General features: G+C 38.0%; 1 protein-coding gene across 3 annotated transcripts in view; it reads left to right on the forward strand.

The window, feature by feature from the left end:
- Positions 1-13,540, forward strand: part of TANK (TRAF family member associated NFKB activator) — a 63,922-nt gene that overhangs the window by 26,013 nt on the left and 24,369 nt on the right. For all 3 annotated transcript variants that reach the window (XM_072418236.1, XM_072418234.1, XM_072418235.1), the window contains exons 2-6: positions 5,458-5,549; positions 5,632-5,781; positions 6,928-7,033; positions 7,905-8,029; positions 12,471-12,638. In XM_072418236.1, coding sequence (XP_072274337.1) covers positions 5,683-5,781; positions 6,928-7,033; positions 7,905-8,029; positions 12,471-12,638 — 498 coding nt within the window. In that variant the 5' untranslated portion in view covers positions 5,458-5,549; positions 5,632-5,682. The remainder of the gene's footprint in view (positions 1-5,457; positions 5,550-5,631; positions 5,782-6,927; positions 7,034-7,904; positions 8,030-12,470; positions 12,639-13,540) is intronic.

Consider the following 13,540-nt stretch of genomic DNA (forward strand, 5'->3'; position numbering starts at 1 on the left):
CCATCTCTTATAGTATGTCTGCAGTCTCTGACCATCTCTTATAGTATGTCTGCAGTCTCTGACCATCTCTTATAGTATGTCTGCAGTCTCTGACCTTCTCCTATAGCATGTCTGTGATCTCTGACCATCTCCTATAGTATGTCTGCAGTCTCTGAACATTTACTATAGTATGTCTGCAGTCTCTGAACATTTACTATAGTATGTCTGCAGTCTCTCACCATCTTTTATAGTATGTCTGTAGTCTCTGACCATCTCTTATAGTAAGTCAATGATTTCTGATCATCTCCTATAGTAAGTCTGTGATTTCTGACCATCTCCTTTAGTATGTCTGTGATCTCTAACCATCATCTATAGTATGTCTGCAGTCTCTGACCATCTCTTATAGTATGTCTGTGATCTCGGGAGAGGGTGAATCTGAGGTGGAGAGTAGACGGCATTAAAAGCTGGACTGACCTGACTGGTTCTCTGACTTCTCACTATATTGAAATCTAAACTGAAGCATTAAATTCATTTCAGCCTTTGTTTATTTTACTCTTGCATTCTGCAACATTAATGAGCTAGCAGTATTGCTTCACCAGGCTTGGTAAAATCCCTTTCCCAATAAATGTGGGCGGCTTTCTTTATCTGTTGGCATCCTTCTGGTTCTTCAGTATGGGGGCAGAAGTACAATGTCATCATACAAACCCACCAAATCTCTGCCAGTTGCTTTTCTCCTGTTTTTCCCTAAGCTTTGTTCTGGGGGTCAGTGAAATGCTGACCTGTAATACTTGTATGTTTCACTTTTATTATTGTTTTTATATTGTTGTTTTGACTTTAGTAACCACTGAGCAGGTTAGGTGGGATTTGATGAGTAATACCGAAAGCTTCTGTAATGAGTTTAGAAGTATCGGAGCAAACAAATTTAGCAAAGACCCTTTTCATCTTGAAAACCACCTACAAAACTGTGTCCCCTGCAGAGCCTTCCTTCAGAATTACAATCACTCTGCTATATACTGTAAAAAAAGAAGTATTTTTTCAACTTTGAAATTTGTCTACATGTGTTGCCTTTGTAATCGTCTGAACCCCTTCTTAGGTCCAAGTCATGGTGCAGTGTTCAACCCAGAATTTTTTTTAAGCTGAGTGTTAGGAAATTGTAGGCGAGTGGCAGACCCTGTATTGTGACCCAACTCTTCAATAACCACCCAAAAACAGCCAGGTTGTTACTGAAAAGTGCTGGGTGGGGAGAACACTAGTTTCATAGATTGGGTTCTTCTTGTCAGTGGAGTATGATTTAGATGTCCATTCTGAGACCAACAGATAAGATATCTGCAAATCATGGGGCCATGTTGCATACTTTTGATTAGTCCCCCATTCTTATCACCCCCTCCATCTCTAGTGCTGCTTGTATCTCCCTTTAAGTCTTCTCAGGAGAGCAATTATTTGGCCGTCTTTGAAGTAATCACAAAGAACTTGCCCATCGCAAATAGAATTTCTTTTGGAAATTGGGCAGCGGACAGGCAGCAATGTTGTCCTCTCCTGTAAGAAAACAGTTGTCAGTTTTATAGCTTCCTACTTTAACTTGATTGGTCATTCAGAGCTCAAGTCCATTAATGTATCCTGGCACTAGAGGTAAACTTGTGGTCCTCACCATAAGAAGAGAAGACCAACCACTGATCGGTGGTGATGTTGTACTCTATGTTGAGCAAGTTATTGACACAGGAAACTGAAATACAGCACCATGCTTTTTTTGGTGCCGATGGCCGATTACACAATAGGCAGTAGAGAATGGTCATCTTGAAGCGTGGATTGCACTAAATGGAGCAAGGCAATCTTCTGCAGTTATTGGTGACATTGTAATGATTTGTCTTTGGCAAATAACAGACAATATTTTGTGGCATTGTACTATTAAAGACAAGATTGTCTGGCATTGCACTAATATTAACAACATTGTCGGGCATTGTACTATTAAAAACAACATTATTTATTAGAGGAGAGGACTGATAACATATATCAATGGGGGATCTTCTAACCCTGAAACCCAGAATTTGCATGTGTGCGTGGGTTGAGACATGTTGTGATCGGCAGCCCCTTCAAAAAAAAAATCTGCTGTCGATGCACTTCAATGTATGCAAAAATAGATTCTGCATCCTTTTTACTCTGCACAAATTACTCGGTGTGCAATTACTTTCCATTGCAGTGCATTGATGATTTCTGAATACAGTCCTGTAGTTTTGGTCCTGCAGTGGTATGGTGGTATGTTTCTTAATTTCAGGCTGGGAAACTTTTTTTTTTCCATTTTTTTTTTTTTAGTTCCGGTTTACCAAGACCTTGCTATATGAAGTTATTGCAGGTCTTGCACATTAGGAATGAGGCATTGTTTCTTAACAAGATGATGTCATGTTGTCACAGGAATTTCCAGTGTAGACAAACACATATAAAACATAGACAGGCATCCAAAGTTCTTTTTTTGTTAGATTGTGATCTCCATTGAGGGACAATTAGTGACATGACCATGGTCTGTGTACAGCACTACATAATATGTCGGTGCTAATTTAATACATATTAATAATGGTATTCTTTTCCAAACCAGTGGAGGTCATACAGTTTCTAATGTAAGACCTTAAAAATGTAGAATCTGTTAGTCTTTTGTGGCTTGTATACCTATTCTTTATCATCAGCTAGAAACCAGAGATTCAGCATAACAGACAAGATACTAGCTTTTCAGGATGAGGGCAGAACGACAAATGCCAACTTTTCTCACACATTTTCTGGGATCTGCACTAGGATTTTAGAGGTAAATCCTAGAGTCTGTAATTCTTTGCTACGTTTACAAATGTCTGACACAATAATAATATTAATATTATTATTATTAATAAACAGTATTTATGTAACTCCAACATATTACGCAGAGCTGTACATTCACTGGGGTTGCAAATTACAGACAGACACAGACAGTGACACAGAAGGAAAGGACCTTGCCCAGAAGAGCTTAAGAGATCTGGCATTTCTGAAGACTCTCACTTGTGACTTTTCATTACAATGTTGCAGTCTGATTACTGATGAAGAATATACTGTATCTTGTAACATGTAAAGCAATTATCCTTACTAAAGTTACTGAATGGTCCACTTTAAGAAGCCATATGACAGACAAAATGTCTAGTATTGCTCTAAATAATTGTATTATTTGTTTACATACAGACACTGTGACAACCAGATAAAGCAGAATCCAGATTGTTCTTGTGTAATTTATGACACCTGTACATTGTTGCTATGTTTGCAGTAGATATGTCCCCTTTGCTCTCTGCTGGTTTTATGATTCATCCAACACTTTTATTATGGGAATGAAGGCGAATGAAGGCGACGGAAATCCAGCTAATCTAAAAAGCAGCTGGTTACAGAAGTGTATTCATAAGTTTAACATATAGGGCACATCCCCCCAAGAAGAATTTGATACTTATTTTTTTAGGAGAAAGATTAGCATACTCGTGTTACCCCACAATCCTATGATTGCCTAATTTGCTGCTTTCTGTTATGCCATCCAATCCATTAAACTGATCTGCATGTTCTTGTTAATGCCCCCTCACCAACACCGACATGTTATTAGTGCAGGACCAGTGGCCAGGACATTAGGACAGGATGTGGTCACTGGTGTCTATTTCCCAGGGCTGGAGAAATGAAGGCCACACTGCTGGCTTTTACAGGACCATAGAGTTGTGTATTACTATTTGTAGGCCATTCCAACACATAGGCAATAGTTTCATAATGAGGGATAGTGAGGTTGTGGGGTTGTTGGGTTGTTGTAAATGGTATTTATTATATGGAGTATATATTCATTTAGGCTTTATTATAAAGTGAACTTAATATAACACTCAAACCTATATAGGTGTGGAGTTTAAGGCAAATCTGAGATGAATATATAAGCTACAATGGATGACATAAGCATGCTAGATGTTTAGATGTCATTTAGATTCCAATGTTTTAGCTGAGATATGCTTTTTAAAAAAAAAAACAAAACAATGGTGTCTTTGTCACTTTGGCTTATTAACTTTGAAGATGATGTCTGGTTACAAAAGATTTTATTCACATATATACCTGAATAGCCACAAATGGTAGTAAAAGCAGTTATTGTGCATCAAAACCTTTTGCAAACCAAAAGCTGCCATCATTGTATTTATTCTGATATTGAAATTACCAGGCCGGGGGATCATTTACATGCACTTGAAAGAACAGAAGAAAGCTTGCTTCTCCTGGCTACCTTATCTTCACCAGATGCTTTTCTAGATTCAAGATCTTTGGTGATTTTGATTGGTCAGGTTGGAATAATTTAGGGACTCCATGCATTCCAGCACCAATGAATGTCGAGAATGTACAATGACAGAGCATTTCTCTTCTGCAGCCTGCCTGCTCGAACTATTTTAAATTTGGAAGTTTAATTCCACTTTAAAACATGCAACTCATGACATAAAGCCAATAATATTCTTGTCTCTCAAGTTGACACTACTGAAAAAGACTAGGAAACCAGCAGTCACTTGACAGCAGCTTTGGATTAATGTTAAGGCCTTGTTCACAATGGCGTTCTGAGCTGGTATTTCTGAACGGCATGTCCAGGTGTACACTTCCCATTTATTATAATAGGACAGTTCATAGGGGTTGCTTTCCATTAAAAAAATATAAAAATGCTGTTCGTGTTTCTTTAACTGCTGAAACGGCTTGTTAAACAAGGGTGAACATGGCACTAAAGCATTTGTGTGCGTAGTTTGAGTTTTATTTGGAAGGATGGCAAGCCTCAGTAAAAATTGGAAACTAAACAACTAGTTTCTCGGCATTCTGTATTTCTAAACTTAAAGAACCAAAATATAATTGGTATTTAAAAGCCACAATTTTTGTAATATATTCTAAACATAAATGAGCAGTTATCATTTTCTTTATTATACTTAAAAGGTCTATTGATATAGCACTGATTTTCACCAAACATTGACTGTGATTTAAAATGCATACACCAGAAGGATTTGCCTGCTGTAAATGTTTAGTAAATGTCAGTATCACTGCTTCATTATTACACCTTAGAAGTGTTCTCCCCAGCCACTTTTAGCCGGGAGCACCACCCGGCACATGTATTGGGTCACAATACAGGGCCCACTAACTGTCTACAGCTTCTTCTAGAAAAACCCTAAACGGTGATTTTTTTTTATTCCATTTTGCTATGGGAAATATTCAATTGAAAGCATTGTTTTATATCTGATTGATAAGTAGGAACAAATACTTGTTTTTTCTTCCAGAAATCCAGTGAGCTTGCAAGGTTCTGTGCTCTGTGCAGTGTTATCTCAAGCAGTGTTACCAGTCCTGCCCAGTTTATAGCCCCTTGGCACCTAGGCTGGTGCCTGTTTTCTGGGCAGATGGAATAATTGGGGATTTTGTATTACCCTGCATTGCAGTGACTATAATATATCTTCTCTATCTCTTCTCCAATCCCTGTAGGCAGAAATATATTGCTAAACATCCCGAGGATGACTTGATTGAGCAAGACACAGAGCAGAACAGTTGGGAAACAATTATTTGTCATTTTTTAGGTAACTATTTCAGTGATGTAATCTGGTTATGTAAATGTTCCTGTGATTCAGGATGGCTTTCAATATTTCCTATCTTTTGAAGGTTGCGGTTATTATCCACTCCCTTTTTAGTGATGATACAAAACTGGGAAATATGGATAAAAGCCCAGGAGATCAGCTTAACAGAGCCTACGAAGCATATCGTCAGGCATGTATGGATAAGGAGCACTTCAAGAAAGAACTGCAGCAAAAGGTAATAGGTCAATGTTGGCGGCTTAAAACGCGGGGTAGACTTTCACAGTTATCTTGCTCAGCTCTTGATGAAACAGAGTTGCCTGAACGCCATACAATATGTTTGATTCATTTCCAATTTGGCATGCTTACCATGTTATTGCTGCATATCCTTTTTCAGTCTCTGTTTTTCCTTTATTTTTTATATTAATGCAGGAAAGACATTTAAAGAGATGCTGTTTTCTCCACAAAAATATCTTTACAGTAGATCCTTGCAAAGGATGGTATTCTTGTAGTCCAGTGTCTTCCATTCATGCACTGCATCATCCTCAGCATTCAGCATTTTCAGGGGTTTCCAATGGTGCCCCATGCCTGCAAGTTTTGATTCTTCTGCTGACCCCTACTTTGTTCTGTTGTGAATAAGGCTATTTACAGACACAAGATATTTTGCCACTTCCATGGGAAGGATGCAGCAAGGGTGCCTCCTGCTCGTTCTCCCCCCTCCCTTCTACATAGAACTAAACATTGCTTTGTGCACAGTACCCCAACTACATCAGGAACCCCATGGAAGCACTGCATACATTCCTTCCCTTCTCTGTTTTAACATAACTCAAACATATTCTGTTAGAAAACCTATGTTGGCTGTTAAAGGGATGACAAGATTAGAAAGTATGATGATTGGTTCCTGCTTGCTAGTCTAAGACCTGCAGTTTATCAATGATAGCACAGCTTTAAAACTAGAAGCATGCATAGCTGTGTGCTCCTAGTTTTAAGGAGGAACACTTATTAATATTGTCCCTTGAGGAAAATGTTCCTAAAATAGTAGTTTACTGATTGTGTGGGTCTGAGGCCTAATTTGTCATATTCTTTAATATTTAATAATATGTATATAAAAACTGTGCTTAAATCTTGGGTGTGTCCTAATGCCATTTTTATGAATAGGTAGGAGAGACATGAGTATACCAATCAAGCTGAACAACCAATAAAATCTGGAAAAGCAGATAGTGCCAGAAGTACAGCAATAATAAAAGTGGGGAAAATTTCTAGGATAATATTCGTAAGGGGGAAACTTGGGCTTTAGGGTAAAATGATCTTATGTGTCAACAATAGTGCAATACACCGTGCAGGATAAAAAGTTTGTCTAATATTTCTGACTACATTTTTCTAGAAAGAATTTTATGAACAACAATCTCGCGAGCATAAAACTGAGATAGCAGGCCTAAGAAGACATATTTTGCATCTGACCGCACAACTCGCAGCGTTGTCTGCAGCAGGTAGGTCTTTACCAGCATTCAATAGTGAACTGTTACAACACTAATCAAGGTATACCAAAAATCGTGTTCTTTCTGCTATATGTATTACTGTGTTATCTCATGCAAAAACAAAGTTTTTGTAGCATAAACAGGCCCATTGCAAAATATAAGAAGTGCTCTGGTCCATTTATGTATTGCACAAGCCCTTCCCTGAGTGAACATGTAAGATTTGCATCTCACATGTTCTCCCTCTCAAACATTGCAGCTCACAGTGGGAGAGTTTGAGCATAACAATTCCATAAACAGTGCTGGTCAGTCTAGCAGTGTGCAGGACTATGTGGTCAGATTCTGACAACCTACAGGCTTCTGATTAAAAAGTGCCAAAATTGACTGCCGCATTTCCAATATTTTTTATCCCACTGTAGTGCAAGCTAGCACATACTGCATGAGAGTTGAAACTCTGTGCCTGATTTGTAAATTCTTCATCAGTGAAGCTGGGTGATCCAGCAAACCTGTAATGAATATGATCTAGGATTGAAAACATTTGCTAACAAATAACAAGTGACTTTTAAGAAATCCATTCTAGGTTTGCTGGATCACCCAAGTTCCTCTTTAGCCTCGGGGAGCTTTAATAAATCAGGCCCTCTAACTCTTAATTCAAGAACAGTGCAACATTGTTGTCACAACATCGAAGGCTATTTATATGGACTTCACTGGCTGTATCATGACGTTTTTGTGAGACTGTGCAGGGGGAATAAGAGACAACCGAGCCCCAGGTAGCACAGTCTTTTAGTTAGAGGCCATAGTTTGATTTCTTATCATATTCACCAAGCTGAGATTTGCAGAATGGTTTTGCAAAGGTCTTCCTAAAGTATTTTTCTGTTTCCTGTAGATTTCCACAATTTGCCCATGTCACCTAAATTAGAGAATAAAGATGGTTGGAAAAATGACAGTGCATCTCTGGAACAACTCCAACAACAATTAAGAGTGATAACGCAGCGGGAAAAGCATTACAAGGTAATACCAGTACAATACTGACTTCATTGTGCATTATATAACCTATAACCTCCTGGGCGGTTTATTTCTGTATGGATTTATATGTATAAAAGCGGTACATTGTCTTTCATGAAAATTTATTTTACATTGTAGGCCTGTAATTCTAAAGCATAATTTACCGAAATATGTCCAAACAAGGGTCTAGTAGACATCCTGAGTATAATAAAGTTTGAAACACAAAATCATGTCAAAATAATAAATTAAATTTAATAATAAACTTAAAATAAAAACACAAAAATCTGTTAAAACAAGGGTGTATAAATAAATCAAAAATACTGAAACCTGTAATATACCTGTACAGTAGCAGACTTGGATTGGATTCAATTGTATTGGATTGTATTGGATCCAATACAAAATAATTTGAAATTCCCGCCACATTCACTCGCGACAACTGCATGCACGGATGTCATCAGGAACTGCCGGGGAATGCCAGCGCAGCCGCGGGGGCACAGAACTGAGGAAGAGGACGCGGCCAGAGGATCGGATCGGACGGTTAGGACACTGGAAGGCACCGGCGGGACCAGGTAAGGCTTTATTCATTATTTTTTAGCTACCCTGAGTATGGGGGGTTACCGCTCTGGAAGTGGAACTAAATCCGTTTTACACTCACCTGTTCCGTCATGGGCACCACCATCTTGTTCACTCTTCTCTTACTTGTTTCATTCTCCAGTCATCTTGATTGGCTGGGTCGGGATGATGTACCTATCACAAGCCTGCGTTCACTCACTCCTGGTAGCCACAAGGGAATCTGGGATGTGTCAAGTACCCTGGTTTCCAATGCTATGCAGTGATTTTGACAGAGAAAGCTATCAGGCAGGTAAGTATGTTTTATTGCAGAAGAAACATTAGTTGCCCCTATCTGCACTAAAACCCAGCATGGTGGGCACATTTTTACTCCACTTTAAAGAGAAAATGTCTCTTTTCTGAATTAGTTTTTAGAGGTCTGGTCCCTGAATTCCGCTATGCAATTAAAGTGGAGAATTGCCTGTGCTCAAATCAATTAATAAATACGTGCAGTCAAACAGAAACTTATTTCTAGTTTGATAAAAGCTGGTTTCTGAATGGCTGTTGGTGATTAGTTAACAAAACTAGACTGCAACACCACAGTTTTAAATATATAACACATACACACACGTACACATATTCAATAATTGTCGTTGGAAATGAATGATCGGCAACCAATGGTTCAATAATCGCTAACAAAAAAAGTGCACAGCGACTGGCTAACGAACCAGATGAACGAGGAATGTGGCTGGAAACAAACAACCGTCCTGGCGGATCTGAATAGGCGACGATCGTTCGCTATCTATTGTGTGTACGGTCGTTCAGTGATCGTGGAGGGTTCTGCAGTACACTTTCTCCTGTACATGTCACTTACTGCATCGTTCAAACGATGGTATCTAGTCTGTGTACATTATTGGTGGATTATATTTGAACGATCATATCGTTACAGCATGTACAGAATGGTGCACTATATGATCATTCAAAATTATCATGAATAATCGTTGATCTGTCGTTAGTTGTTCATTTTCTGACAACAATTATTGTACATGTGTACCTAGCTTTACATTGTAATCATGTTTGTTCCCTGTTTGGCTAAATTAGTTATATATTTATCCCTCTGTCACTGCTCATGTTCTTGAAAATGAAATTCTGCAGTGCTGAAATGACTACTTAGTGAAAGTATTGCTGATTAGTTGCCACCAGCAACCGAATTACTGATGTGACATTGCTCGTATTTTTTTTTTGTGTGTGTAGACAAAAACAGAAAAGTGCAAAAGTTTGGGATGTTTTCTCTGCTAGCTTCTGCTTAGTAACAGCACTCAAGAACCCTTAAAACAGCTTTTAGTTAATCTCATTTTGACTAAAACGGTTGAAAGTAGGCTGCAGAGGAAGTATTACTAGGCAATGGCCTAGATCTAAATTTTGCAAGAACAAGGGGGCTTTCTGTTATACTTTTACATTTTATGCTTTATACTATTACATTTATATATTTGTAAATGATGTATCTCTCTTATGAAAAAGGGGTTTTGCATTCATTTATATTCCTAGCAGGCTCTGAAATGTGTTCCACTGTCACTGTGGAACCAAATAACATAGCAGGCATGAGGTAATCCCAAAAGTATATGCAATGCTTCTTCTGGTAGGGAAAAATTCCCATATACAGTATGTGTAATCCCTGTGTATAGACTGGCTAATGAAGATGCCTTTTCAGTTCAGTAAGACACACCTAATCTAAAGTAACAAATAGTGCTAAATTGCAGTCACCTTGTGGTTGCTGCAAGTACTTGTATTGAGCCTCTTACAGACACCTTTTTTCACCTGATTCCGTTTTTTCCCTGGAGAATGCCATGCCATATTGCTACGACAGATACTAATGTCTGCTATTGTTTTACTATTGGGTGGGATGCAGCAGTGTGCTTCCTGCTGCATCCTTCTTTCTCTCCCTCTCTGTAGAACAGATGAGCACTGTGTGTATAGCTCTCATATGTTCTTACTGGAAATAACCACTGCAATCATTTTACGTGATAATTATGGAGCATGTACTAGACTTAAGGCTTCAAAAGTGGAATTTCTATATATCTGTTCAGCCTTTTTGGATCATAGACAATTAATCCCCCACTTTTACTGGAGCTGGGCCCACTTCTTATTAGACGTAGTACCCAGATGTTTTGGCCTTAATTTTAAGCTTGGGGGTCAAAGTCAAGCCTCTTTCTATAACTTGGGCTGCTGAATTGATAATGGACAGAGTAAAAAATGTGACATCTATACAGTTTACTTAGAAGCAACAGAGCATTTCAAAAATGTTTAGTTCAATCCGGTTCACTTTAAGGGAACTACATTGCATGCGGTGTGCATGGTAAACTAATTATAGAAGAGAGAACTAAGACAACCTTAGATGTTTCTCTATACTGGCAGTTTATATGGGTTGTTTGCATAAATTAGGGGAATTTACATGGTCACTTTTCAAAAAAGACGGAACAGGAAATTATATTTTCAAAGAACTGTCTTTGTATCAGCAGGAACAAATATTGTCTAGATAGTCATAAAGTTGATTCAGGTCCTGATTCATCTCTTTGAAGTAAAGCTGGGACATCACTACTTCTACCAGATTTAACAGAATTTAACATATAACTTGGCAGTGTTACATTAATGAGAAGTCAGGGCTGTCCAGGAACACAATAAAAAAGTCTGGTACCTACCTTCCTCTAGGTTCTGTTTAATCCTGTGCAGAATACAGTAGATAATAGTGTTCTTTTGCCCTGAACTTTCTAAAAGACATTTATTGTCATTGCAAAAGACACCAGGATGCTCTTTGTGAATGGAGAAAAATGTTTTAACCTTAATTCTTGGCAATTCTTTATGATAGGTTTTTGCAATCTTGGGACACCAGATTTATAAAGGGATAATTGGACTTTTTCTGTCACTGATAACTGCAAAATGAAGTCTGGTTGTTGATAGTTGCCTCACATTTGTGCTTGTTCTTTGTAGCAGCTTTTACATATGTTAGCACAAAAATACCAGTATGTCCATTTTTTCTATCAGGTTCAGTAATATGTACTGACTTTGTACTGACATGTTTGAAGGACTCCTATTTTCAAGGGCATTTCCTACTTTTCTCCCCATAGGAAAAAGGTGTGTGTGTGTGTGTGTGTGTGTGTGTGTATGTGTGTGTATAGCTATATACATATATAAAATATGATGTATTCCAATACAATAAGAAATGCAATACAATACAAAAATATAACAAGAACTTAAAATATATACCCCTTTAGATTGGATAGGTTGTCATATTTTAATATAACCCAAGGACATAAACTTAATATATTACAACTTGCCTGTTCTTGGATTTAGTGGCTGTGTTTGCTTTTATTTCAGGCAAACAACATTTTTAGACAATATAGAAAATACCTGTGGAATACATTTAAACTCAACCTCTATGTGGTGGATACATTCATTTTTCATTTTATTTACATCTGGTAAGGGTTAAATTACACATTTTATGTACATTAGTGACTATACTCATTTCTCCACTTTGTCTATGGAGGCAGCTATTGATGTAACACAGGCTGGACTTCAAACTTGTCGGTTTTTGTTGATCTCCATGATAGTTAATGGTATTCCTTAATTTACAAAACAAAGATACAATTTGTTGTGGTCTTGTCAGCTCACAGGATGTGTCAAAGACAATTTTTTGCAGGGCCAACAGGGGTATTCTGTTCCTACTAAAATGCTGCCACTATGTTTCAGGAGTAAGCTGCAATATATAACATTTTTTATTACTATATGCTTTATATGCTTTAATACTGCAGTGACGTTCAGAAAATACAATTTCTTTGATTTGTATTAAATGATTGTGTAAAAATGATAAATGTGCTGTAAACATTGCATATTCTGACAGGAGCAGCTTGATCTTGAGAAGCTACGATATATGGAAATGGAAGGTGAACGAGACAAGCTAATATCTACCCTTTCCATACAAAATGAAGAAATTCAGTGTTTGAAGACCCTCTTGAAAGAAGCCAATGAAAGGCAAGATTCTAGAACATGCCATGGACATGAAGCAGAGGTAAGGAGTCTCCTGTGGAGGCACAAAATAAATCTCTACAGCACTCATTTCCAGGGGATAATATTACAGATACATGTTCAGTAACCAAAAGGATTTATAAATGTTTGTTCAGCATTAGGCAGTGTTAAAAAAAAACAATACTTTACTGTGAAACAATAAGCCCCCCCGGCGGTAATCCCGAGCGTGATTCGGGGTGGATTTTACCTGCAAAAAGCATTAATCCCGAGTCACACTTGGGTTCGCTTAAAACCTAAAAAAACACCTAATTTGCTTCGTCGGCGTCCTGCTGGTCTCCTATCAAGCAATCCAGGTTGGTCCAGCTTTGTGTCCAAGCTGAAAATGTGGCATGAGGTCAGACGGGGAAAGGCACATGAGGAGTAACCAGAGGCTTTGTCCAAAAGCATTTCTGATTGGTGATGGTGCCTATATATTCTTGTAGCTGAACAAAGTTATTTTTCTCAGCCCAGTATTTAGCACAGCGTAAGGTTTGCAAAGTGCCAAGATTGTTCTGAGACACCATTTACCCATAACACAGTGAGAAGTATCTAACAATTCAATGACCCCCCCACCTCACTGTATCTCAGTTCATTCTAATTTTCTATATCTGTTTATTCTCAAAAACATGTTGTATATAATAATGCACTTTTAATGGATAATAATCCACATTCATAGATGTCAAATTGACCCAGTGCTACCAGAAAAGTAGATAAAAGGACAATTGAGATGTCTGAGCACATGCAGGTCTTAACAATGGGGACAACAGGTGTAAATTACAGCATAGACCACCTATGACCTTCAAAAATGCATCCCACCAAAATATGGTGTCCCATTTCATAACTATATAGTACCCAAATGTCTCTATATTTTCTCTCTGTTTCATTCTCTCTCTTTCTCTCTCTCTC

This window comes from Pyxicephalus adspersus, chromosome 7 (assembly GCF_032062135.1).
Source record: "Pyxicephalus adspersus chromosome 7, UCB_Pads_2.0, whole genome shotgun sequence".
Lineage (NCBI taxonomy): Eukaryota > Metazoa > Chordata > Amphibia > Anura > Pyxicephalidae > Pyxicephalus > Pyxicephalus adspersus.